The sequence below is a fragment of the Chelonia mydas genome, chromosome 2 (assembly GCF_015237465.2).
Source record: "Chelonia mydas isolate rCheMyd1 chromosome 2, rCheMyd1.pri.v2, whole genome shotgun sequence".
Lineage (NCBI taxonomy): Eukaryota > Metazoa > Chordata > Testudines > Cheloniidae > Chelonia > Chelonia mydas.
Genome location: NC_057850.1, coordinates 4,472,263 through 4,499,841, shown reverse-complemented (window position 1 = coordinate 4,499,841; position 27,579 = coordinate 4,472,263). Strand labels below are relative to the sequence as shown.

Genomic DNA, 27,579 nt, shown 5'->3' with positions numbered 1-27,579 from the left:
TAGTGTCTACCCCAGTGCCTATTTTTGTGTCTAGCCACACTGGAAATGCCAACTCCAATGTCCATGTACCCAGGGTGTCGTAATATCGAGGGGAAGGATGTGGCCTAGCCGGGATACCGCTCCCAGTCTGGGCATCTCAGAAAGATGTTGACTCCTCTGGCCAATTAAGGAGCAACTTTGAGGAAGTCCTACCCGCTCCTCCTGCCCTGGAAGGGGACAGCTAGTATGTGGGACAACAATGTGAAGAGGGTTATGGGATGGATTCTTTGGGTACGTGGAGAGTAGATCTGAAAAACAAAGCAGGGAAAGCTGGGGTGAATCTGGGTGTCCTGTGGGCTGTAAAGGGGCATGGGCCTTTTACCTCCAGGTCACCAGTTCGGATTCAACCCATGGTGAAAGTTGTCGCCAGCAGCGTTGGCTGTTTCTTGGCCTGTATGAAATGAGTTTGGCTGGTCTCAGTCCATTCTAAGCACACGCATTGCAAAACCCACTACCTCCACTGGCACTCATTAGCCCCTTTCTTAGCAACCTCATCCACAGGCCAAGACTTGACTGGAGCACAGAGACTGAACTTCCCCCTCAGCCCTTGAGTTGGTCCATCGAGGCAGGGCGGGGATGCATTAGGAGAGCAGGGGGCGGGGGGAGGCTTGGCTTTGCCACCGGCTGCGCTGTACCTGCTCTGCAGATAAGCACGAGACTTGATGCCCCAAGTGTGTGAATGTGGCACTTTTCCCCTGCCCTGGCTAGGCCTGGAGAAATAACCGAGAGAAAGCTCCATACGAAATAAGAAAAGAGAGAGGAAAGGAGTGAGAACAAGGGGGTCAGGGAAAGAGGAAGAGGGCTGGATAAGGCAGAGGAGAGGAAACAGATGGGGGAAATCAGAGATATCGAGATGAACGTCACATGCCAATGAGAATCCCCCTGGTCCCACCACAGGGCAGGGCACAGCAAGGGCAGATTACGCAGGGCTATCTGCTCCCACACGTTGCTGCTTACTTCATCTGTTGTCATCCTAAGTGAAACTGATTAGCAGAGAGAGTGACTTCCTTGTTCAAAGGTGACCTATGTGGCAATAAGGGGGCCGATGGAGGCAAAGGGAAGGGAAGGCTGTGCCCTGTCAAATTCCTATATGTGCAGGAAGAGGTGTCGGTGACTCCGTAAACAGCAAAGGTAGCGCAGTGTCAGGGGACGCTGCCTTGCAGGAAGGGGTGATGGTGATGCATGAGGGGGCGCTCTTCCCCATCAGTCAGTACTAGGGATGCTGTGCTGCAGGGATTGGGGTGGGTGACTCAGTAGGGGGCGCTCTCTTCTTCAAGTCAGCGATGACCCCAGCTCTCCGGTGTCAGATGATGCCTTTCAGGGGCGAGGTGGCCATTACAGATCCCCTGGCACTTTCTGCAAGCGGCTGGAGGTGCTAAGCTGGGTGTCCTGTGCACAGGCCAACTCAGGTAACAACATTCCGCCGACTTCGGTGCAGTTCCTACTGCGTATGGGATTCTCCTTCCCTTCGTGCCCTAAACCGTTGCATCGCGTTCCTGTGAGCTGCTCAGGAATTGCTGGGCTCCACTCCAGAGCTGGCTGCATTTCAGCAGTGGGCGAAGCGATCCCTGTGTACTAGGGAGGAACAACAGTCACTCCATAATTAAGGCTGCAACTGAGTTTCCATGATATAAAGACGGTTTTGCCTTCCCACCTCTAAAATCTACAGAAAAGATCTAGTGACCTCAAACCTGACAGGTCAGATCTGGGCTCGTGGTAGAGCTGTTGTGCACAATTTGAAGCGACCGAGACCAGGGCTTCCTGAATTATGAGTCTCTGAACAAGGAGACATTAAATGCAATTCCCAGATTCTCCCAATTCATTTTGCCCGTGTGTAGCACAAACTCAGACGGCAGGAGAGAGAGCCAATCCCTACTGTTGGTCTCCCCTAGGTGGGACCTAGTGCCCACAGCCAACATTCAGTGGGTCAAAGTCCAGTTTCAGGAGTTACTAGAATTAGATTGAGTGACCCCCGTGGCGGCCTGCCAGCTCTGATGAGCTCAGTGAAGCCTGTCACAGGGCTGCTGGAGACCTGCGCTTTCCCTTTGTGAAAGAAGCTTCTAACCTGTTTCCTTGCAGAGGCACGGCTGGATCCTCTGCCAGTGCCGATCAATAGTGTCAGTGGAAAACCGATTTTCCATTCGAGGCCTCACAAGGGGGCTCTCTGTTCCAGCAAATGTCAGAATGCCAAGGGAAGGGGGGTACCCCAGGATACCTTCCCTCCCAGAGCTACCCTGATTTCACCCTATCCTCACCTCCCTGAGGAATCTTCTGAGGTCTGTAGAGAGGGGGCCATCTAGAGATCTAGGAATGGAGGCTGCAGAGGGCAGGAGGTTGGGCTGAGGTCTCCCACATACACACGCCCCGCTCTCTTATCCACTACCTGAGCCTCTGGATTCCTGCTGTCCCCACTCAGACACTCAGCCAGTCCTTCTGGGCCACCTGTCTGACATGAGTGGGACGTCAGAGCAAGGTGTCGCTGCCAGGAGCGTAGGAAAGCAGTGTGGGGGCACCGGAGGAAGGAGTTATTTCATGGGCAGTTGGCGAAAGGGATCAGACACTCAATCCAGGGAGAGGGAAGCGGACTGGATCGCAGGGAAGGTGGCGTTGGCCTTATCAGAGGGAACGGTTTCTACAGCTCACCCCGGCCCTGTAAACCCTGCTGACACCCTGGCATGCCTCCAGGAGAGCTAAGCAGGGGTCTGACCATGTTAGACGTGGGCACATGTTACCCAGCCAGGACATAGCTCCTTGCACTCTGCACAGGGAAACCACCTCTGCATCTCCATGGGGGGTAGGACACAGTGCCCTAGGGGGCTGCTCTGTCCAGCCCATCCTGAGACCCCTGGTCCCCAGCTCTGTGCAGCCCCCGCGGACCCTGGTGCCTCTCCAGACCCGCTGGCAGATTTCTTCGCCTCGGCTGTGCTGCCAGCATCAGATTTGGCAGCCGATGCGGGTGACGTTGTCAGTTTCCTGACAGCGTTCTGGTGTTACCCGGGTAACCCGACTGCTAGCGAAGGAGGCCTGACCTCTGGGAGCTGTTTACCAGCCAGAGAGAGACACCAGTGCCAATGGAGCTGGGAGGAGCTGCTCTGGCTCCAAGGCTGGCATCTTCCTTCCTGGCACCTGCAGCGGGGGGGCCCAGTGCCCGCACCACCATCAGCCTCCTCTGTCCCATCCCCCTAGCACAGGGGTGCCCAATGCCCGCACTCCTGCCAGCATCCTCCATCCCATCCCCCGGCACAGGGGTGCCCAGTGCCCGCACCGTCATCAGCCTCCTCCATCCCATCCCCTGGCACAAGGGCTCCCAGTGCCTCCACCCCTAGTCAGCCTCCTCCTTCCCATCCACCCAGCACAGGGTGCCCAGTACCCACCACCCCATCAGCCTCCTCCATCCCATCCCTGGGCATAGGGATGCCCAGTGCCTGCAACCCTGTCAGCCTTCTCCATCCCATCCCCCTGGAACAAAGGTGCCTGCCCCCCCCCGTCAGCCTCCTCTTTCCCATCGCCCTGGCACAGGGGCTCCCAGTGCCTGCACACCTGCCAGCCTCCTCCGTCCCATCCCCCGACACAGGGGTGCCCATACCCCCTGTCAGCCTCCTCTGTCACATCCCCCAACACAGGGGTGCCCATATCCCTGTCAGACTCCTCTGCCCCCTACCCATGGTCCTGGGCTTCAGTCCCCTCTGCCCCACACCCTGTGTCTCATTCACACTGGCAGCATGAGTGCCAGTCTTTTGACCCCCCTCAGCCCAGGTGTAAATGGGGACCCAAGGTTCAGGGCAGGAAGCAATCAGCTCTCCGTGACTTCTACCCCTGTTCCTGGTATGACCCCACCTCAGCCCAGTCCCCTGTGCAGCGTCTCACCCATTCTCGCCCCATTTCCCAGTGTCTCCATAAGCCAAAATCCCGCTGGCTCCTGCCCCTCGCCCAGTGTCCCTCCCACACTCCCAGTCTGTTTTGCATGGCAGGGGGTGAGAAGGTGAATGTGCGTATGGTGGAGACTGGCCGCGGGTTTCCATAACCCCTGCCCGGCGCTCAGCCCAGCCGATCACAGCACTTCTCCATGGTATGGCCAGGAGGCTTGTGGCGTGTGTGAAAGCCATGGCAGAAAGGTCTGCACCCTACTCCCAGGGAACCGAGGATTCACTTCTGACTTCCCAGTTGGATACACCCTGCCCTGGATCAGGCTCTGAATCTATTTCTCAACCTCTGCTCTCAGCCCTGCCTCCTTGTGTCTTCTGTCCATGCCAGTCGATCCCTTTGGAAGGCACCTGGTGGCCGCAGATCAGCGGCTGACGGGCTCTGAGTGGCTGGAGACCTGCCCTGGCAGTGGGGCCCCCGGGATGTTGTTTGGAAAGAGACTGAACGGTGGGCAGGGGTCTGGTGATCTTGTCCGCATTCGAGAGTGGGCCTGGGAGTGGAGTAGGGCAGCTTTCCTCTTGTTTCCCTATTGATGAGGCTGGTAAAGCACTAGCCCGCTTTCCCCTCCATCTGAGATGCCTGTGACATTTCTGGGGGTGAATCGAGGTGTCCGGGGTGAATCGTCAGCCACCCGCTTACGGCGTGAGGGAGCCCGGTCTGTGCCAGGGGAATGGGCCGGCTGCTGGCAACACAAGTGCTATCGCAAGCCCCACTCTTCCCCAGTAGAGCCTAGCAATTTACACACCCTGCTTGGTTACACTCGAGTACCCACTCCCGGGGCTTCTGGACACCCACACTGCCCAACGAGCTGCTGCCTCTGGGGAAGCCGTACCCCCCGCCCCCCATTCACTGGGGTCACCTCCGTTCAACACGCTCTTTAGCATAAGGCACTTAGACGTGTCTATAGTAAAACCAAAGTGAAGTTTATTTGCCTGAGCTTGAGATAAAGATTTAAATAAAAGCAAATATAAGGATATGGGGTGCTGGAACAGGAGGGCCAGGGGGCTATGCCCGCCCACTTTTTACCGGGCATAAAGGCAAGCGACAGGGGGAGAGGGCGGAGAAGAGCGAGTGGGGGGTGGGGATCTTGGGGGGGAAAGGAGGTGTGAGGGCGGGGCCTTGGTGGGAAGGAGCAGCAGGGTTTGGGGCCTCAGGGGAAGGGGCAGCAATGGAGGGGCCTCGGGGAAGAGGCAGTAGGGGGTGGGGCCTCAGGGGAAGGGCTGTGTGGGAGGGGCCTCAGGGGAAGGGGCGGCAGGGGGCGGGGCCTCAGGGGAAGGGCCGTGTGGGAGGGGCCTTGGGGGAAGGGGCGGCAGGGAAGGGGTCTTGGGGGGAAGGGGCAGCATGGGGGGGGGCCATGGTTCAAGCAGCGGTGGCCCTCCTGACTTTTAGGGAGCTTCCTTTGCCCCTGATAAGGATTTGGCAACATATGATGACAGATAAAAGAAAAATATAAAACAGTCTAGACCCCATACTTATTAAGCGGTTCCTTTGCCATCTGAGAAGGTGTTTCTCACCCAATGGTCAGTCCTTGCTGCGTTTGTCCAGCCCTGAGCTCTGGGATCCGCCTTTCCTGCGGGCAGAGCCACTTCTGTAATGGAGAACATCTCGTGCCCTTTCTCCTCTTACACAGACCCAGACTTTTGTCTTGTTTCATAGTCAAGGCAATTTGGTAACTTCATTTCACCCCTGAAGGTCCCCTATTCAGAGTCCAGGGCTCCTTTCGTCTTGTAGATGCTCCAGCCTGCACCTGATCCAGATCACAAACCCAGGACTAGTCGATTATTCTCAGTGTTCAGTTACTCAGCTCTGAGACTCATCCCGCCTGGGATGGCATGTTTTACCTCCAGCAGTTTGGGAGCATAACAGTCTACATGTTACATGACTCTAAAATGGTTTCCTGTGCAAACACCTCACAATACCCATGAGAACCAGCTAGTGCTTAGCTTTGGCAGAGACCCCACAGGAGCCCTTTGGGTGCAATATCGAGACAATGACCAGACATGGGTATAATACACCTGCCTGGGCAGGGCTGTGTCACATACCCATGGGCTCGGTTCATTCTGACTCCATGGCTGAGACACGTCTGGCCAGTACACAGCTCCCCCAGCAGTGACACTGGTTGATCTGCAAACTCCATTCTTGTGGCTTTCACCATTCGAGAATCCCACCATGCAAGGAGAGCCCGGTCATACACAGTGGCTTAGCTGTTCAAAATATGCATGGGGAGGACACTGACATGTCCTCTCTCGCCGAATGAAAGCGAGCCCGTGCAGCAGGGCACCGCTTGATTCCTTCTCCAGCCTTAATGGGGTATGAACTTGACTAGGCTTTGTTCTGGGCCGCCGACCAGGGGTGAATTTCCCCCTCAGTCTTTACTCAGGCAAAACTCCCACAGCCCTCAGAGAGAGCTTTGCCTAAATAAAGTTACCAGGCCTTTGCCCAGCACTCTTTAAAATAACTTTCTAGTCTTTGAATTGCAGCCCCGTTGGAAACCTGAAACTGTTTTCCTCTTAGGTTGTTATTGTAGGGTTGCTTCTGAGCGCTGGGGCTGTGCCCTCTGCTCTCTTGTTTGTTTACAGACATATTTACAATACCTGGGCTTGCCAGAATTTGATTTTTTAATATGTCCTTTTGAGGGATAATATTCATTTTTAAGCATTTTTAAAAATGCTTATCAATTTAATTGTTCACAACAGCACAAAATTAAGGGTTTTTAAGCATTGTTTTAGTTGTATCAATATAAATTTTCACAGTGGGGGAAATTATCGGGATAGGTCACACAATAGGGGAGGTCAGACAATAATTAGTTCATGATGGTAGAGGCTGAGATTCAAAAAATTAAAGCTGTATAATCATTCACACACAAACTGGCCGCTTTACGTCAAAGCATACAAAGCAAATACCCTAAAAGCAAACTCTAATAAGTTCTCACGCAGCATTTTTCGTACTTTGCCTAGCTGTCAATTTCAGTTATTATCAGTGGAAAGATTTGTTGTTGGTTTGTCTGTGTGCATTGAAATCAACATTGACTAGTAAAACCAGAATCCTTCCAAGGCTCACAATACATAAACAAAAAGAAAAGGAGTACTTGTGGCACCTTAGAGACTAACCAATTTATTTGAGCATGAGCTTTCGTGAGCTACAGCTCACTTCATCGGATGCACAGACCCAAACCCTTGGATCTGAGAACAATGAAAAAGCATTCAGTTTTCTTACAAGAAGACTTTTAATAAAAATAGAAGTAAATAGAAATAAAGAAATCCCCCCTGTAAAATCAGGATGGTAGATACCTTACAGGGTAATTAGATTCAAAACATAGAGAACCCCTCTAGGCAAAATCTTAAGTTACAAAAAAGATACACAGACAGAAATAGTTATTCTATTCAGCACAGTTCTTTTCTCAGCCATTTAAAGAAATCATAATCTAACACGTACCTAGCTAGATTACTTACTAAAAGTTCTAAGACTCCATTCCTGGTCTAAGTATGCATCCGATGAAGTGAGCTGTAGCTCACGAAAGCTCATGCTCAAATAAATTGGTTAGTCTCTAAGGTGCCCCAAGTCCTCCTTTTCTTTTTGCGAATACAGACTAACACGGCTGTTACTCTGAAACCTGTCAAAATACATAAACAATGCTGCAGAGCTCCACTGCGAATCTGCTTGCAGAGCTGACCCACAAGGAAAACCTATGTGTTGCAGAAAGTGGTCATGCAACAACCGGCTTCCTTCTGAGATGGCATAGACCCGAAAGCCCCAGTGACATGCTCGAGGGTGCCGTGCCACTGAGCGCACGTCAGATAAGCTTGCAGTCCTGGCTGCTTGGGGTTATAACTGATCACATGGCACTTTTCACAAGAGTAGAAATGGTATCTCTGACTGGATGCATTCTGCCTCCCCAAATTCCTCCTAAGCATTTGGTTGGAAACATGATTCTTCCTCACGTCCTGTCTGAAGCTGCTGCATGCAGTTAAGCAGCTGCTGTGTTCCACCCCAGAGGTGGCTGCATTTCAGTGAGGCCCGGAGTTATTTTCATGCATACAATCCAGCTAAAAGGTACTGCCGGAATATGTCATTATTAATCACTACACTGCACAACAGCAGCCGCAGCTCTGGGCGTGGAAGAGTGAAAACGAGGATGGGCTTCTGGGAAAGGGTCACGTTGTCCATCTCTTTCTTCTCTAGTTGACATTCGGGAGATAAAAGAGATCCGCCCAGGGAAGAATTCCCGGGATTTTGAACGATATCCAGAAGATGCTCGGAAACTGGACTCCACCATGTGTTTCATCATGCTGTATGGCCCGGATTTCAGGCTCCGGACACTCAGTGTTGCTGGTCAGTGCTGGGTGATGGAGGGTGACAACGGGCAGGGAGGGTCTAATCTTGATTCTTTCCCTTCCCCATTTCTTCCGAGGGCTGTTAAGGTTTCATGGATGAGGCGGCCTCACCAGCTTTCCCACCCACCCAGGCTCTGTCCTGGCCCAGGGGAGAGGGTGGGAATCAGCTGTGGTGGAAACGAGGACGTGGACACACGGGCTGGGGGAAGAGGGCCATGAAGCCTCTTAGCAGGGAGAAGACAGGTCAGGTTGTCACCATCTCCCTCCAGCAGTCCTTTCTCCCAGCATCCCTCCTCCCTGACACAGTGCCCCCCACCCAGACCCCACTCGCAGCGAGGGCCATCCCTGATGGAATGCCACTCTCAGGGTGAATTTGGCCCATTGGCACAGGCACCAACTCCAGGGGTGCTCTGGGGCTCCAGCACCGATGGGGAAAAATAGCGGGGGCTCAGCGCCCACCAGCCCTGACTGTTTGGGAGGATCTAGGGGGAGAGCGGAGAGCAGTGAGCGGGCGGGGGTCTGGGGGAGGGGGCAGAGTGGGGGCGGGAAGAGGCGGAATGAGGGCGGGGCCTCAGGGAGGGGCGGACTGGGGGGCAGGGCCTCGGGGCAGCACATGTGTGGAGCACCCACCGTGAAACATAGAAGTCGGTACCTGTGCCCAGTTGGCCAAGGGTGAAGCCAGCTGGATGGAAATGGTGCTGTTGTCCGTACGAAGAAGGGCACCATCTCGGTGCATTGTCTAAACTCAGCTAGAGATGAGGAGCAGCCAGATCCCTCAATCCCCGTACCCCCGAGCTGTGGGGAGAGGTCAGCCCGGGAGCAGACCATTGCAGCCCGGCCCCATCTCTAGTGTAAGTGCAGAGAGGGAACTTCCCTTAGCCCCGCTCTTCCCACTGCCTCTGCTCTTCTCCCTCCTCAGCCTTCTGTGAGGAAGACGTCAACCTGTGGATGACGGGCCTGAACTGGCTGGTGACGGACACTCAGAAAGCCCAGACGCCGCTGCAGATTGAAAGGTATGGGCAGGGAGCTGGGCTGCTGGGGGGGCTGGGGATCCCTCTGTCCCGTCACTCCAGAGTCTGGTTGGGTGGGCCGGGAGATCCGAGCCACCCCTGGGCACTGCAGAGTGAGGTGGGACTCAGGGAAGTGAAGAGCACACAGGGTCGCTAGTTTGGTTTTTCTTCATCCCCATTTTGGGGTGCCCAGTAATCCTGGAGAGCACTGAACGAATGCGGGCCCCAGAGCTGGCTGGGGTGCTGATGAGGGGATGAAACGCCTTCCTGAGGTATAATCCCCTCCAGAAGAGGCCAGACCCCATCACCCCAGCATGTGCGTTAACTGCACCGTGCTCCTAGCCATCTCACTGCTGGGACCCCTCGGCTCCAGGCTGATCCGTTTCTTCTCAATCCTCTTGCTAGGTGGCTGCGGAAACAGTTTGACTTGATGGACAGGACGAGAGAAGGCAGGTGAGTGAGGCGGACAGGCAGGGACAACAGGAGGGTTGATGACCCTCGGCGTTTTCATACTAGCAGGTGTCACTGCAGAGACTATCTGCCTCTCGCCCGGGTTTGCCACACTTTCTGTGGCAGCCACCGGAGGGTGGTCTGCGCAGGATGGAGGGAGCTGGCCTGATAGGGCCTGAGGCTGGCAGACCCCCTTCGGGAGCTGAGAAACGCTTGAGCTCTTCAGAGGATGGGGAGAGGAGACAAACATTTCATGGTGGCTGGAAAAATGAGGCCTTGCCCAGTTGTCCAGCTCTCTGCCACTCCCTGCCCACCACCCCGCCCTGCCGTGCCTGCTCCTTTCCCATCACCCAGTCCCCACAGTCTGGCAGATAAAGCCTCAGGAGATAAAGCAGCGGAAGCCCTGATCCTGCAGTCCTTGTGCTCTCCGAACTCCCACTGGCTCGACTGGGAGCTTGGAGCATGCTAAGTTGGCAGGATGAGGGCTGGTTGTCTGACAGGCTCAGGTTGTAAGATATTGTGGCTTTAAGCAGGGGGGAAATTTGATCCCATTGTCAGAGCCATGGCCAGGGCCAGGATCCCACTGGAACAGGCTCTCAAGGAATCTGGAGCCAAACAGGACTAAACGGAGAAGATGGAAATGAGACAGTGTCTCTTTGAGAAGCCATGGGGAGTTGGGAGGTGGGGGGGGGGGCAGGGAGGAGGAAAGAAAACTGGATTTAAAATGTTTTGTTTAATCAGCATTTTGGTCCCTTTCTGTCCAGCTAGCTAACAAGGCGCGGCTACTGGGTCGGGGCCCAGCAGACCTCTTTGCCCTGCCGCATGCCAGCTCTGTGTAAACAGGACATCGGACAGGAAGTGAGGGGTTCCATCCAGGAAGAGGAGGGGGCCTGGGCAGGAAATGATGGGACATGGGACAGGAAGTGGGGCTAGTGTGGAAGGAGCAATCGGCTTTACAAAAACATGGGTCTGTTCCCTGGGGACCTGAGTGCTATATTCAAGTCTGAAACAGAAGCACAGCAAGGGAGAAAGGCCTTCTGGACTATCCCCAAAGAGACGGCACTGCGGGAGTCTTCAGGGACTCCTCCCTGCACCAGGCACTTGGCAGAATCCCACTGAGATGATTTGATGAGGCATGTTTTGTTATCCCACTGGGATTGTCCTACAAAGCACTCGGGTACTCCAGCAATGGGCTTACACAGCAGCCCAGCTCGACAGGTTGGAATTTGTACACCACTGGGGGATGCACAGCGTATTCAAAGTGCCAGATGAGAGCGGTATTAATACCACGGCAGGGATCCTGGGAGGGCTGCTGGGAAGGTGTGCGGCTGAGTCTCTGAGACACAGCAGGAGTCCCCCTGTGCTATCCCCACCCCATGCCGCTCTACCTTGCGTTCCCGAGCACAGCGCAGAGGCTGGCCGCGGAGCTGAAGGCGGTTGAAGTTGATCACGTTAAATTCAGTGAGGCCAGCTGAAGCAAAGCAAAGCAATGCTTAGGGTCTGATCCTGAACAGTGCTGAGCACCCGTATCCCAGTCAGTGATTGGTCTTTGAACTCTCAGAGCACCCACAACTCTGATCGGAGTCCCCGTGCGGGGACGGCACTCGGCATTTCTCAGGATCAGGACCCACATCTCTGCAACTCGGCTGAGCTTTTCCTGCCTGCCTTCCCTTCGCTGGTGTCACACACCAGTACTCAGCCCTTCCAGGGACCTCTCCAAGTCACGGCTTGTGGCCCATCCAGCACGGAATCAAGTGACGTGCTTCTTGGTGTCTCAGGCCCGGTCTACTTGGAAAAGTTTGGCTGGCCTAGCTCTGTTGGTGAGAAGTGTGAAAAAAACCACTCCCCTACCTGACACAGCTGCACCAGCAATAGCCCCAGGGTAGATGCAGTTATACCCCCCAAAAAAGGATCCCTTTGCTGGGACAGGTTATTTTGTTCAGGGATCTGAGATAATCTCTACTGGGAGAAGAATTCTTTTGCTGGTCTAAGCTGCGTCTGTGCTTGGAGGGTTTGCCGGTGTAGCTATACCAGCGAACCCTTTCTGGTGTAGATCAGAACTAAACTACTAAACTACACCCAGGGCCCTCCCTCAAATCCCAGAGAACACAATGAGCAGCTGTAGACTAGGCTAGCAAGTGCAGAAGGGGGTGGGGAGGGGTGGGGGAGAGGAGGGAGCAGGAGTGGAATAGAACATGCTGCCACCTGCTGTCTGACTTGGGTAACTGTAGATTCAAGCCACACAGGGCTGTGCATTTGGGTTCTGCTGAAACCCAAATAGCTTGAAGAAAAGGAGAACTTGTGGCACCTTAGAGACTATCATAGAATCGTAGAATATCAGGGTTGGAAGGGACCTCAGGAGGTCATCTAGTCCAACCCCCTGCTCAAAGCCGGACCAATCCCCAATTTTTGCCCCGATCCCTAAATGGCCCCCTCAAGGATTGAACTCACAACCCTGGGTTTAGCAGGCCAATGGTGGGTAAAACACCACTTCTTCAGATGCATCTGAAGAAGAAGAAGAAGTGGTATTTTATCCACGAAAGCTTATGCCCAAATAAATCTGTTAGTCTTTAAGGTGTAGGGTGACCAGATGTCCCGATTTTATAGGGACAGTCCTGATCTTTGGGTCTTTTTCTTATATAGGCTCCTATTATCCCCCACCCCCGTCCCAATTTTTCACACTTGCTGTCTGGTCACCCTATTAAGGTGCCACCAGACTCCTTGTTGTTTTTATCAGCTCTTGCAGTCATTCAGCCCTTACCTAGCCCCCAGAAGCATGACAGAAAGCCAGTGAAGAACTAAGCACAATAGCATGCTAGATTCTGCGCACGTCCCTTCCAAGCCAAATCCCCAGCAAGGTCTGGGACTGGAAGGACTGGGCTGGGCCCACTTCCCCTTCTTGTTCTGCAGACAAATACACACTGGCACACGTAACCATGAGTGGGTGGGACTGTGTGAAGTCAGTGAAGCTGCCTTGATTTACACTGGCTGGGGATCCGGTCCCACCATCTCTAAAGGTTTGCTGACTTGGGGTTCTTTTGCTGAAGTCACACACATGTTAGTCTTTCAGAGAAGAGCTCTCTCATGGCATGATGTTGTGGTGGGTATCTGCTATAGACCAACAGACCACGAGGATGAGGTAGACGAGGCTTTCTTCGGACAACTAACAGAAGTTTCCAGATCACAGGCCCTGGTTCTTATAGGGGACTTCAATCACCCTGACATCTGCTGGGAGAGCAATACAGCGGTGCACAGACAATCCAGGAAGTTTTTGGAGAGTGTTGGGACAACTTCCTGGTGCACGTGCTGGAGGAACCAAATAGGGGCCGTGCTCCTCTTGACCTGCTGCTCACAAACAGGGAAGAATTGATAGGGGAAGTATAAGTGGGTGGCAACCTAGGCAGCAGTGACCCTGAGATGGTCGAATTCAGGATCCTTACAAAAGGAAGAAAGGAGAACAGCAGAATACAGACCCTGGATTTCAGAAAAGCAGACTTTGACTCCCTCAGGGAACTGATGGGCAGGATCCCCTGAGAGGCTAATATGGGGGGGGAAAGGAGTCCAGGAGAGCTGGCTGTATTTTAAAGAAGCCTTATTGAGGGCGCAGGAACAAACCATCCCAATGTGTCGAAAGAATAGCAAATATGGCAGGCGACCAGCTTGGCTTAACAGAGAAATCTTCGGTGAGCTTAAACCCAAAAAAGAAGCTTACAAGAAGTGGAAACTTGGACAGATGACTAAGGAGGAGTATAAAAATATTGCTCAGCCATGCAGGAGTGAAATCAGAAAGGCCAAAATACAACTGGAGTTGCAGCTAACAAGGGATGGGAAGGGGAACAAGAAGTGTTTCTACAGGTATGTTAGCAACAAGAAGACGGTCAGGGAAAGTGTGGGCCCCTTACCGAATGAGGGAGGCAACCTAGTGACACATGATGTGGAAAAAGCTGAAGTACTCAATGCTTTTTTTGCCTCAGTCTTCACAGACAAGGTCAGCTCCCAGACTACTGCACTGGGCAGCACAGCATGGGGAGGAGGTGACCAGCCCTCTGTGGAGAAAGAAGTGGTTCAGGACTATTTAGAAACACTGGACATACACAAATCCATGGGGCCGGGTGCAATGCATCCAAGGGTGCTGAGGGAGTTGGCGGATGTGATTGCAGAGCCATTGGCCATTATCTTTGAAAACTCGTGGCCATCGGGGGAGGTCCCAGACGATTGGAAAAAAGGCAAATATAGTGCCCATCTTTAAAAAAGGGAAGAAGGAGAATCCAAGAAACTACAGACCAGTCAGCCTCACCTCAGTCCCAGGAAAAATCATGAAGCAAGTCCTCAAGGAATTCATTTTGAAGCACTTGAGGGAGAGGAAGGTGATCAGGAACAATCAACATGGATTCACCAAGGGCAAGTCATGCCCGACCAACCTGATTGCCTTGTATGATGAGATAACTGGCTCTGTGGATATGGGGAAGGCGGTGGATGTGATATATCTTGACTTTAGCAAAGCTTTTGATACGGTCTCCCACAGTATTCTTGCCAGCAAGTTAAAGAAGTATGGATCGGATGAATGGACTATAAGGAGGATAGAAAGCTGGCTAGATCGTTGGGCTCAACGAGTAGTGATCAACGGCTCAATGTCTAGTTTGCAGCCAGTATTAAGTGGAGTGCCCCAGGGGTCGGTCCTGGGGTCGGTTTTGTTTAACATCTTCATTAATGATCTAGATGATGGGATGGACTGCACCCTCAGCAAGTTCGTGGATGACACTAAGCTCTGGGGAGAGGTAGATATGCTGGAGGGTAGGAATAGGGTCCAGAGTGACGTAGACAAATTGGAGGATTGGGCCAAAAGAAATCTGATGTGTTCAACAAGAACAAGTGCAGAGTCCTGCACTTAGGATGGAAGAATCCCATGCACCACTACAGGCTGGGGACTGACTAGCTAAGCAGCAGTTCTGCAGAAAAAGACGTGGGGATTACAGTGGACGAGAAGCTGGATATGAGTCAAGAGTGTGACCCTGTGGCCAAGAAGGCGAACAGCATATTGGGCTGCATTAGTAGGAGCATTGCCAGCAGATCGAGGGAAGTGATTATTCCCTTCTATTCGGCACTGGTGAGGCCACATCTGGAGTATTCCATCCAGTTTTGGTCCCCCCACTACAGAAAGGATGTGGACAAATTGAAGAGAGTCCAGCGGAGGGCAACAAAAATGATTAGAGGGCTGGGGCACATGACTTATGAGGAGAGGCTGAGGGAACTGGGCTTATTTAGTCTGCAGAAGAGAAGAGTGAGGGGGGATTTGATAGCAGCCTTCACCTACCTGAAGGCGGATTCCAAAGAGAATGGAGCTTGGCTGTTCTCAGTGGTGGCAGATGACAGAACAAGGAGCAATGATCTCAAGTTGCAGTGGGGAAAGTCTAGGTTGGATATTAGGAAACACTGTTTCCCTAGGAGGGTGGTGAAGCACTGGAATGGGTTACCTAGGGAGGTGGTAGAAACTCCATCCTGAGAGGTTTTTAAAGCCCAGCTTGACAAAGCCCTAGCTGGGATGATTTAGTTGGGGTTGGTCCTGTTTTGAGCAGGGGGTTGGACTAGATGACCTTCTGAGGTCTCTTCCAACCCTGATATTCTATGATTCTATGGCTACAACCCTCATGGCAAGTACGCAGCAAGGACCCTCTGGCTGCTGGTATTTTTAAGAGCACTATGCAAAATAACTGTGCGGCCCAAAATCAGACAGAGGGATTGAATATCTTCCCAACTGGTCTGTTCACCAGACCTGCTTTCCAGGTATCAGTCTTAGTTCTCAGGTTTCTGAACTGCCCTCCTCTCTGTCCTCAGTAGATGGTGTCATTCTAATACAAATACCTTAGTCCCTCCTTAGTAGGAGGAGATTAAGTAACTCATATTTTTAAATGAGCTATGGGAGATCCCTAAGTTTGCTCAGACCAGTCTGTCTGACTGATTTCTGAGTTCCAGTGCCTGGAACTTCACCTCTGACAGTGGCTCATTTGGAATCGGTGCATGTTCCTGAACGAAATGTCTGCTCTGCATGCGTTCAGCTAGCTCAGGAACAAACCCTGTTCCGTACCTGCCAGTTCTACGTGACATGGACTGCAGCCACGCAAACCACACCACTTCAGTGTGTCCACACTAGGGAGTTTCACCCGATGAAGTGAGCTGTAGCTCACGAAAGCTTATGCTCAAATAAATTTGTTAGTCTCTAAGGTGCCACAATTCCTCCTTTTCTTTTCACAACCTGAAGTGATTCGATTTCGGAACCACCTGAGTGCGATCTCAGTCTGGAGGCCAGCCCCGTGTCTAACTGCTCAGTGAACTGAGAATTCAGTTCCCTGCGGGAGACACAGGTTGAATGAACCACCTCTGCAGCCATGGGGGCTGGAGTGGCTGCAGCTCTTGACCCCTCTTCTTTCTCACAGAAACAGGCCCCTGCTTTCCTGAAGATTCATCTGGGAGGAGGGCAAGAGTGAAATTGCTCAAGGCCCCGAGCCCATGGGACCAGCTGGAGGCCCTGAGCCTGCATGAGAAGCTGGGCTCCCGCATGTCCCTTTCTGAGGCCTGACTCCTGCTTTGTGTGTCTTGCAGTATCACGTTGAAGGATCTGAAGGCCATGCTGCCCCAGGTGAACTACCGGGTGCCCAACATGAGGTTCCTGCGGGACAAGCTAGTGGTAAGAACACTCCCACGGTCTCTCCTCCCTCCCTTTATCTCTCCTTTTCTGACTCATCCTTTATAGACAAGGCCTATAGAATCGGATGGGGGGAAGCCAGCAGAGATTTGTAGAACCAACCAGGTTCTACAGAGATGACTCTGAAGTGCTATAGAATTGACCCTTCCTGTGGGGAGGGAGATGTTGAACTGCCCTATAGAATTGAAGAGGGACTTTCCCCGGCTATAGAATTCGATAAGATGGGTCAACAAAGCCAAAAGTCCCATTGGCTTTTCCTGGAAGGGTTATCTCCTGCCCATTCCCGAGTCTCTGTTTGCCATAAGCTGGGAATGGGCGACGGGATGGATCACTTGACGATTCCCTGTTCTGTTCATTCCCTCTGGGGCACCTGGCACTGGCCAGTGTCTGAAGACAGGGTACTGAGCTAGATGGATCTTTGGTCTGACCCAGTGTGGCTGTTCTTACGTTCTCTTATTCCCTTTCCTTTGCTATTTTGTGTTTGAGGGGTGTCTGCAGTCAATGAACATTAATGAGCAGCTGATGCCTCCTGGGCAAGTGGTCTCTCTGGAAGCCCTTCTGCTCCCAGCCTGTACTGGATTATCTGTGCCTTCCTCCTGCACTCCCTGTTACTAAGGGACATTTACAGGGAAACACAAGATCATAGTCCATTCCTAGGGCTGGCCATTTGCATTTGCTGCTCATTCCCCATCCAAAGCCCCAGTACTCCTCTCTCTGCCACTCACCATGTATAGCATGTAAGGAGAGAGGGACCCAAAGCACAAACTCTGGATCAAGATTCCAACCTCCCCTCCAAATAATCCAGCCGGCCCATCTCTAGACATGAGACAGGATTACGACATTGGCTCAGAATGTAGCACTGCATACCGGGACGTGTAATCCCCATGGACTGCCCGACAGTGGCTGCAGGCCACATTGTAGATCTCCCTGAGCTCTGCATGGCCCATGGACTTGACTCAAGATGCCCCCAGCTGGAGCAGTACAGCATGGGAATCCCACTGGAGCCAGTGCTTTCGGCCAGGGGCCTTTTTTCCCTATCTTCTGCACCAGGGGCTTGAAGTCTCCCTAGGTCCTTCAGCTCTGGGAGGTCTGCTCCCTCCAGTTCTGTTCTCACCAGGTTCTGTCTCTCTCCTTCCTCCCGACAGGAAGTGGAAGCCAGGAGCGACATGGCCTTCACCCACTTCACTCACTTCTACAAAAACCTAATGTTCGATGCTCAGAAATCGGTAAGAGGTTGGGGCCCGCGGTGACTCTGCCCCACCTGGGTGACCCTGCGGCTGGGCCCAGACCCGGGGATGGGTAAGGAAGGCCAGAGAGGGGTCATGGTGCTGCTTGTCACTATTAATGGACGTTTCTGAAGCACCCTAAATGCACCTGTCACGTCACAGGAGATAGCCCCCGAGAACTGGCTGGGCGGGGGCTTTGTTGTAGAGACAGGAGATGGGGAAGACCATCTAGAGTCAGTCAGTGAGGGGAGGCTGTGGCCAGTGTGGCAGGTCCCAGCAGCAGCTCAGATTCCCGCCACAGGCTCTGAGATGCCTTTTGCCTGATGCTTTCCCAGACTCTAGACAAAGTCCCCCTGAGCCTCCTCCTCCAGTCCCCATCCAGCCTGCAGGTGGCACCTTCTCCACTGGCTCACCTGCCCCTGTCCCCCCTTTGCATTCCAGATCATCGAGCAGCTGGAGCTCTCCTTCCCCTTGCGGTGAGTACCAAAGATCCCTCCTTGTCAGATCCCGCCCCAGTCCCGGGTGGGGCACTGGCCCGCCAGCCAGCTTGGTTCACTGTGTGTGTGTGAGAACAAGACTCAGAACCAAGAGGTCTCTTCACAAGTCCAACCCTGTCTGCTCCCACCGCAGCACACAGAGGGGAACACTGGGCACCACCCCCCAGGGCCACAAGGCTGGGCACCCACACTCTGCTTGTCCCTGCTCCCAGAGATGGTGACAGTGAAGCCAAGCCCGGGGGTGGAGTCCATGTCAGTGGGCTGGTACATGACTCTGACCCTATTAGATCGCCAGAGAACGGGCAGGTCTCAGACACAGTAATGTAAACCCAGAATTACTCCAGGGCAATGACTAGCGTGCTCGGGTTAATACTGTGTCACTGAGATCAGCGTCTGGGGAGGGAGCTGCGGGTCAGGACTCAGGTGCATCACCACCACTATGTATGGGGAGCCCAGGGCTGGGGTAGCAGGGGGCTGCGGGTTAGAACTGAGGGGCAGTGGCTGAGCTGTATGTGGGGAGCCCAGGGCTGGGGTAGCAGGGGGCTGCGGGATGGGATTGAGGGGCATCAGGGGAGCCTTGGGCTGGAGTAATAGGGGCAGGTGGGTGCAACTCAGGTTCACCCACCTCAGGTTCCGTGAGGATTGGGGGGAAGAGCTGGAATAGTCAGGGGACTAAGGGGACTAGGTATCTGTATGGGGGAGACACACCCAGTGCCTGAGTCGTTTGGTGGGGGGAGGCTGGCATACCCGGCTTGCACACACTCCCATTGACCGGCTCCTTGCCCCTCTCCAGGAATGTTGACCGGGCAGAGCTGTGCCAGATTACATTGTACGACTTCCAGAAATTCCTGCAGCACGACCAGAAGGTACCCGCTAAGGCACACGTCCAATACCCTGTCGTACCTGAGGGACTGCAAGCCCTTCTGCCAGGCCATAGCTTGGCATGCAGTGGATGATAGCAGAAATTCTCACGACTGCCACTGTTCTGAAACCAGAGAGCGTCTGGCTACCTCAAAGCCAGTCCAGACCACTCCTAACCTAAAGTCATGCTCATCCAATGGCTGTCCGACTGGTGGATCTCACTCCTCTTCCTGATAGACCATGAGACCCCCCGCCACGCAAGCTGGCATCCTCTGTTGTCAGTCTCAGCAGAGAGGCCTTGGGGTGAAGGGGCCATGGTGGTCTCCCGGGAAGGGCAGTTTGTGCCACTGCCCAGGCTCCAACTGTGGACAGAGAGAAAGCCTCGATGGGTGGGGGAAGCTGAAGCCTGACAAACTCAGACCAGAAAGAAGGTGCCTGTATTTAACAGCCAGGGTGATTAACCATCAGAACAGCTCACGCTGGGCTGCGATGGAGAATCCATCACAGGTCAGGTCAGCCTGGAAGATCGTGTGGTCCCCTCTGCCTTTTCATTCGGCAACTCTGCGACTTGGAGTCTTGAACTGCAGATCGTGGGTCGGTCTAGAAGAGCTGCTCCAGCCCAGCCAGAAGTGATGGGTTGGATGCATGTCTGGTGGCGATTCTGTGCCCTTTGTTACAGGGAAGGGCAGACCTGGCCTTGGAATCCGTGAAGCTCCAACAGGAAAGTCAGATGAAAACATGTTAGGAAAAAGGAGCAAATCGCGCCCCAGGTTTGCCTGTATCTGAAATCTAGTGAAGAGAATAATTACAATCAGGCCATTGCCACCGGACTCCTCTCTATTCCCTGCACACGAGGGTGGAGGCACGGTAGTGGGGGGTGGGAGTTTGTGCTGTACTTGCCCTGTGCATAGCTAGAGGTCGTGAGTCTCCTGGGTCCTGAGTCCACTCACCTTCCATCTGTCTGAAGGCTCTCGATCTTGCAGACCTGAGATTCCCATCACGGTTTCACCTCTAAACCTTCGGTGCGGTTCCTCCCCTAACGCTGCCCTCTGTGTTCTCTGCCTTAGGAGCCGTGGGCCAGTGACATCAGCAAGGTGCGGGAGTACATGTGTGGCTACCTCCGGGACCCCTTCAGTGACATGGCAGAACCCTTCTTCCAGCTGGATGAGGTAGGGAATATGTACTCCAGCCCATCCTCCTGCATCAGCCGTCCCCTTGGCAACTCCAGCGCCCACCAGCGGAGCTCAGACTCCCACCTCAGGCAGATAAAGTCCCTAGATTAGTTACAGGTTTGTGGAATTGGTGCACATGGATGTAGGTGTATTTATAACAGACAATGTACACTTCAGACTGGAGGTCAGGATGGGCCATGCCAGATCAGACCAAGGGGGCTTATAGACTGTTATCCCAGCCTCCATCAATGACCAATGCCTGAGGCTTAAAAGGAAGCAATAAACCACCCATCTGGCTCACGTACAGTGCTGCACATCTGGGGATTGATATTCCTTCCTGACCCTTCCAGGTGATCTCCTTGTGCCCTGAAGCATGAAGTTTTAATTATCCTTGTCTAAGGGGCACAGCTACAGATTTATTATTGGCCCCCAAATCCACCTCCAGCAGGTGACTGTGTGCAGGTGCAGCAGTGAATTCCCCAGGTGATTGCACTATACGTATTTAGACAGGCCAGTTGTACTGAAAGAGTGAATCCCTCCCCCCCCACATTTTGGAGAAGTCCACATTCCAGACCCTGCATCGGAAGCCCATCTCTAGCTGTAGTCACTGGACCGTGTTCCCCAGCTCGCCCTCTGCTGCTGGCAGCTCTTCTCCACCAACTTCTCTCCCTTTCCCCATTCCTGTTAGAGCTTTGGCCCCATGCCCATCTCTCCCCTTGGCCTGGGGTGACCCACGGTGTCCTGGAGCCTGACCCTCCTGGTGTTGCTCTAACCAGCTTTCCTTCTGTCCTCAGTTTCTGACCTACCTGTTCTCCAGGGAAAACAAGGTCATGGATGCCAAGTACGAGCGGGTGGTCCCAGAGGAGATGAACTACCCACTGTCCCACTACTGGATCTCCTCCTCCCACAACACGTAAGAGCTTGGGGTCAGCCCACCGACGAAGGGCCCCCAGCGCAGTGGGGCGAAGATAAAGCGGCACAACCTGTTGGTTTCTGAGCTGAACGGGTGCCTCCCACCGCAGCCCTAGGAGCCATTCTGCAGACATTGGGGAGCCACCAATCTGGTGTTTGAGCTCCAGAAGGGCTCTGGCATGCATGTAATAGTGAACGAGGAGGGGGAGGATTTCTCTTTAGCCTCCCCTGGGAGTTCTGCAGGGATTGCTCCACTTCCCTGTCCATGCGGGACATGGGATTCCTGGACATTTCCTTGTAAGCAGGTACTGGAAAACATGGGCCAGAGTCTCGCCTGGTATCAACCAGCATAACTCCATGGGCTTCAACAGAGCTCTGCCCATTTACACCGGCTGGGGATCTGGCCCACTGAAGCTCTGCCCATTTACACCAGCTGGGGATCTGGCCCATTGATGCCAATGGAGCTCTGCTGATTTACACCAGCTGAGGATCTGGCCCATTGACTTCAATGGAGCTACATCCATTTACACCAGCTGAAGATCTGGCCCATTGACTCCAATGGAGCTCTGCCCATTTACACCAGCGGGGGATCTGGCCCTGAGGCTTTCGACCTCCGCTGGGTCTCCCGAGCTCAGGTGGCACTGGCAGGAGTGGGGTTCCGTGGGACAGCCGACACTGACATCTGATGGGATCCAGGCCCTGGGTTCAGAGCGAGGTGCCCCCGAAACAGCTCCGCAGCTCAGGCCCTGCCAGGCAGCTCCCCTGGCACGCGGTCGGATGGACTGGGAGCCACATGATTTGCAGCTGAACCTCTTCCTCCGGGCCGCCCAGGCCCACCCCCAGGCCCTCCTCCAGGCGCTGCTGGTGATTCCAAGGCCCTCTTCTTCTCCTTGCAGGTATCTGACTGGGGACCAGTTCTCCAGTGAGTCCTCGCTGGAAGCCTACGCTCGCTGCCTCCGGATGGGCTGCCGCTGCATAGAGTGTGAGTGAGCTGGTCCCTGCCGGGGGCTGGGCTGCTCTCAGCGGCTGTAAGCTAGTCCAACTGCATAAGCTGAGCAGCATGAGTACCGCTCAGTGACTGGGTGAGGGACCCCAGGGGGGCGCAGCAGGAAACGGTGCTGGTGATGCCACCCCTGCCCCCACAAGTCAATATTGGAGTCAGCATCCTTTGGGGGATCTCTAAAACCATGTTCCTGACCACTCCCCAGCCACAAAACGCCCTCGGCACTTGGTACAAATGTAGGGGGCTGAGCCCAGTGCCTTGGCCACATCCTGTGATGGGTAGTTCCTTTAAATTGCCCCCACTTTTCTGTCTTACACTTCGGTGTAGGTCTGCAGCGAGTTATCAAACAGCTGCCCTGTCTCACCCCAGATGTGGCTACAGCAATTCTTAGTTGGTGAATTGTACTGGGATCCTTCCGGTGCCCTGGAACATGAAATGTTTTGCTTGGATCATTATCCTCTGGGGCAACCTGGGGAGAAGTTTAAAATCCACCAGATTCAGGAAACCCCAGTGGAGGTTCTCTGGCCTGTGCTATGCAGAAGGTCAGACCAGACGGTCGCATTGGTCCCTTCTGGCCTTGGAATCTACGACCCAATGGGACCTCAGCTGAGGCTCATTCAATCCACCTGGTGAACCCATGCAATATCATATATCAATGGCCGGCAGACCCTCACCCAACCCCACAGCGTTTTTCACTAGCTCAGTCCCATTTGACCCTGCTAACTGAGGTAACAGCATGTGCTGTTATCTGGCGTCTCAGAGGTGAACACCAGTGTCTTTTACACCCCTTTGTCCACCCCTGAAGTGCGCGACTTCTGGAACAACAATGAAGTGTGCCCAGCTCCAGAGTGACACTTGGGACCAATGGACGTGCAGTGGCCATGGGCTCTAGGGGTGGTCCTGTCCATTCCACTCTGTTCAGGAAAGGATGGACGCTAGGACATGGTCCCTCAGGAACGTGTGTGGGGTACAGGGATAAATGATCACGCGTGTGGGGGGAGTGTTAACAACTCAACCATCTCTGCCCTTAGTGGACTGTTGGGATGGTCCAGATGACCTGCCAATCATCTACCATGGACACACACTCACCTCCAAAATCAAATTCCTGGATGTCCTGCACACCATCAAGGAACATGCCTTCGTGACCTCTGAGTAAGGGCCACCCCACTGCACTACAGGGGCTTTGTCACCTCTTTGCTGCTTAGGGACTGCTAAAGGGCATGGAGCTTGTCACAACATGTAATGGGACTGTGGAACTCATGGCCACAGGAAGCCATTGAGACCTAGAACTTAGCAGAATTCACAAAAGGGATTGGACATTTATGTGGATAACAAGAATATCCAAAGTTCTCATAGTTAATGGTAATGACTGGGGAAACCTCCTGCTTCAGGGCTTAAGACAGTCTGTAACTATTGAGTGAAACCTGTTTAACCATGTGTGGCGGCCAGATAGTCCCTCTTTATCCTGGACAGCACTCACTGGTTCTGTATTTATTGTGAGAACATGTTGCTGGGTCTGGGTGTGTTCCCTGCCACACTGCCCATTCCAAGGCGTGGATACATTCCCTGCAGAACACTCCCAGGTTGAGTGTGTCACACCCTGATTTACTGAGAGTGTTCCCTGGCTCCAAGGGTTCTGCCCTAAATCCAGTTTTCCCTGCACCAAGGGCTCCACCAGATTGTCCCGTGGATCTCTGAGTTCCTGTTAGCCCCTTTGGGGCCCTACTCTCATTAGTTTTGCCCCTGGCTACACTAGGAGCAGGTGCGTGATCTGGAGCCTTTCCTTGGTTGCTATTCTGAATGATCTGGCCTTTCCTCCCCCCCCTCTTTCCCCGCACCAGGTTCCCCATCATCCTCTCCATCGAGGACCACTGCAGCATTGTCCAGCAGAGGAACATGGCCTCCCACTTCAAGAAGGTCTTTGGGGACATGCTGCTCACCAAGCCGGTGGACATCAACGCCGATGAGTTGCCTTCCCCCACCCAGCTCAAGAAGAAAATCCTCATCAAGGTGCAGCCCTTAGGGCCAGTCCTCTTCCCCTTCCCCCAGCCCTTCTCTGATACTGTCCAGAGGGGGGCAATACAAGAACTCTATGAAGCAGCCTTGCACTGGGAGAGGCAGGGGTAGCTAGGACAGTGGGAGAGCCCTATAGTTTGGGGGTTACAGGAACATACTGGGGTGAGCTTTCTCCGCCTCCAGCTCTGAAGTACAAAGATGGGAATCTCTCTGCCAGATGAAACCTAACCACAGGTCCTGGCCACTCACAGTCATTTAAGTCATGTTTGCTCCCAGAACGGACTCCTTTCCCTGCAGGACCCTGAACCCAAACAGCAGCAGCATTGCAGGAGGAGAACCAGGAAGTGAAACCAGTTGTAAACAGGAAGTGAAACTGACCAGTCGTTTCACTGCCCCAACTGAGCGATGTTACACGTCCACCTGGCAGACAGGGCATAGGCTCGGGTGCTGGTAGCACAGGGCAAGGGTGAGGCTAACTGTGTGAGTTCTCCTCTCTCTGGTTTGCTCTCCCGCTCCCTAGCACAAGAAGCTGGTGGAAGGGAACCTTTACGAAGAGGTCTCCACGGCCAGTTACTCGGAGAATGACATCAGCAACTCCATCAAGAACGGCATCCTGTATCTTGAGGACCCCATTGACCATGTAAGAGCCTCGCCCAGGCTTCGGTCTGTCTTTCCAGAGCTAACAGCCACAGCGTGTGGGAGAGGGAAGGGTCTATAGGAGGGGTCGGCAACCTATGACACACGTGCCAAAGACGGCACGCGAGCCGATTTTTAATGGCACGCTGCTGCCTGCCAGGTCCCAGCTGCCAGCCCCGCTCACCCCGCTGTTGAACCCAGGCCAGGACCCTGGCAGGCAGCAGCGTGCCATGAAAAATCCTGCCCGCCCCGGCCCACTCTTCTCGGCCCCCCGCGGGAGCAGGGTGAAGAAGCTTGGTCCTGCCGGCTGCTGCTGCAGGGCAGGCAAGTTCCCCCTCCCCTGCCTCTTCCCCCAGCGTGCTGGGTTCCTGCCCCTCCTCCTCTCCCTCCCTGCTGCCGATCAGCTGATGGCCCTTGAGCGGGAGGGGGAGAAGTGGAGCCGCAGCATGCTTGCTGCTCTGGGGAGGAGGCGAAGAAGAGTTGGGGAAAGGGGGTGGAATCAGGGCATATCCCCTCCAGCCCCCTGCCGTGAGCCACTCTGGGCAGGGGGCTGGGAGCACCCCCATGACCCTAGCCCACACACCCAGCCCTCTGCCCTGACCCCTGCACCCCACACACACCCCAGCCTCCTGCCCTGATCCCTGCATCCCCCCACGACCCCAGCCCTGACTCCAGCACCCCCAACACATACCAGCCCCCCCATGCCCTGACTCCTGCACCCCCCTCACATGCTCCCAGCCCTCTGCCCTGACTCCTGCACCCTCCTCAAATACCCCCAGCCCCCTGCCCTGCCTTCTGCACCCCCACACATACCCAGCCCCCCCATGCCCTGACTCTTGCACCCCCCAGATTCCCACCCCCACCCTAAGCACCAGACGGGAGCTCCTGCACCCCCCCCCCATTCCCACCTGCACCCTCGCACCAAATGGGAGCTGCCCAGGTAAGCGCTCCACACCCAAACCTCCTGCCCCAACCCTGAGCCCCCTCCCTCATTCTAGCTCCTGGCCAGACCCTACACCCCAACCCTCAGCCTGCTCCTTCACCCCCAGCCCTGTGCTCAGTGCACTCCCACCCTCAGCTCAGTGCAGAGAGAGAGGAAGAGAATGGGCTAGAACCAGGGAGAAGGTAGCTACCCACTCTGTGTGGGCAGGGCTGGGATCCCAGATCGGCAGCAGGCTGAGCGGGGTTGTCAGCCGGGACCCAGGCTGAGCGGGGCCGGCAGACGGAACCCCAGAGTGGCAGCGGGCTGAGCCACTCAGCCCACTGCTGGTCTGGGGTCCCGGCCGCCGGCCCCGCTCAGCCCCCTGCCGGTCTGGGCTTCTGGCTACCGGCCCCTTGCCAGCCGGGGTCCCGGCCACAGGTCCCGCTCAGCCTGCTGCCGGCCGAGGTGAACGGAACCCCAGGCTGGCAGCGGGATGAGCGGGCCGGCGGTGTAAGATCAGCATTTTAATTTAATTTTAAATGAAGCTTCTTAAACATTTTGAAAACCTTGTTTACTTTACATACGACAATAGTTTAGTTATATAATATGTAGACTTATAGAGAGACCTAAAAAACGTTAAAATGTATGACTGGCACGCGAAACCTTAAATTAAAGTGAATCAATGAAGACTCCAGTAACACCACTTCTGAAAGGTTACCGACCCCTGGTCTATAGACTGCACGTGGAACCAGGAACTGGGCCTCACGGTGCAGGCTGGAATACCAATGCTTGGATTCCAGCAGTGGGGAAGGAGGTGTCACAGTCCCGTCCCCTCCAAAGTCTTGAATCCTGGATCTTCATCACAGACCTCCACCATGTAAGCTAAAGGAGTGACTCCATTACCCAGTAGCAGTAATAGGCTGGTATCCTCTAGTGGACTACTCACTGGAGTGGAAACACAACACACGTTCTGGCAGTGTGTTACAGGGGCATCAGCAAGCAGCATGGGGTGAACTCACATGCCTGCAATGCAAGCAGCTGTGATCTCTGGCAGATGCTGACTTCCTTGGACACCTCCCTGCCCTGTACCCATTCCCTGGCTTCCTTGCTGCCTGGTTCTGATGCTTCTTTCTCCTTGGCAGACCTGGAGCCCACATTACTTTGTGCTGACAAGCAACAAGATCTATTACTCCGAGGAGACGTCCCGCTACCAGTCCAACGAGGATGAGGAAGAGGTGGAACAAAAAGAGGTGTGTTTGTGAGGAGGAAAGGTGGAGATTGGGGGGAAGACAGTGCTTCAGCGACCTTCAGGATTCACCTACAGAGCCACCGAAGTACCTGCAGCTGCATGTACCCCTTTGGGTTGTGCTTCTGCCCCAGCTCACCGGCTAAGGAGGGTTAGACCAGGTCAATGCTTGGAGAGAAACTGGCCAAGAAAAGCCCAAGTGATAGTATTAGTTACTCAGCAGAGGGGTGCCCTTCCCCGATCGTGCTAAACCCATGGTGTTAGGGGCACAGATGTGTGTTTTTGTAAGAGATGCAGAACCAAGGTCCTGACTACTTCTGGCCATTAAATATCACACTGCACTTTTCACAAGGCAGAGTATTAACCTCAGGGTCCTGCTCAGATTCTGGCTGGGGCTATTAACTTTTGCCGACTAGATCTCCAGGCGGTTCAGTGGGACATGAGAACCTTTACTACCTGCCCTAAACGGTTGGGCAGCATTGCTGTGCGCTGTTAGACTGCTGCTGTGCTCCACCCCAGAGGTGGCCAAAGTGATTAAGGACATGACACCAAACCCACTCTCTCTCTTTCCTTCTGTCTCTCTCCCCTGCATTTCTCTGGTCTCTCCCCGCCCCGCCCGTCTCGTCCT

General features: G+C 54.1%; 1 protein-coding gene across 1 annotated transcript in view; it reads left to right on the top strand.

Moving 5' to 3' along the window:
- The window catches only part of LOC102946940 (1-phosphatidylinositol 4,5-bisphosphate phosphodiesterase gamma-1), an 87,306-nt gene that overhangs the window by 37,216 nt on the left and 22,511 nt on the right, over positions 1-27,579 (top strand). The window contains exons 2-15 of the mRNA XM_037891894.2: positions 8,146-8,295; positions 9,217-9,310; positions 9,713-9,760; positions 16,358-16,442; positions 17,606-17,686; positions 18,128-18,162; positions 18,977-19,049; positions 20,112-20,213; positions 21,011-21,129; positions 22,025-22,110; positions 23,163-23,283; positions 23,973-24,141; positions 24,668-24,787; positions 26,848-26,955. Coding sequence (XP_037747822.1) covers positions 8,146-8,295; positions 9,217-9,310; positions 9,713-9,760; positions 16,358-16,442; positions 17,606-17,686; positions 18,128-18,162; positions 18,977-19,049; positions 20,112-20,213; positions 21,011-21,129; positions 22,025-22,110; positions 23,163-23,283; positions 23,973-24,141; positions 24,668-24,787; positions 26,848-26,955 — 1,391 coding nt within the window. The remainder of the gene's footprint in view (positions 1-8,145; positions 8,296-9,216; positions 9,311-9,712; positions 9,761-16,357; positions 16,443-17,605; positions 17,687-18,127; positions 18,163-18,976; positions 19,050-20,111; positions 20,214-21,010; positions 21,130-22,024; positions 22,111-23,162; positions 23,284-23,972; positions 24,142-24,667; positions 24,788-26,847; positions 26,956-27,579) is intronic.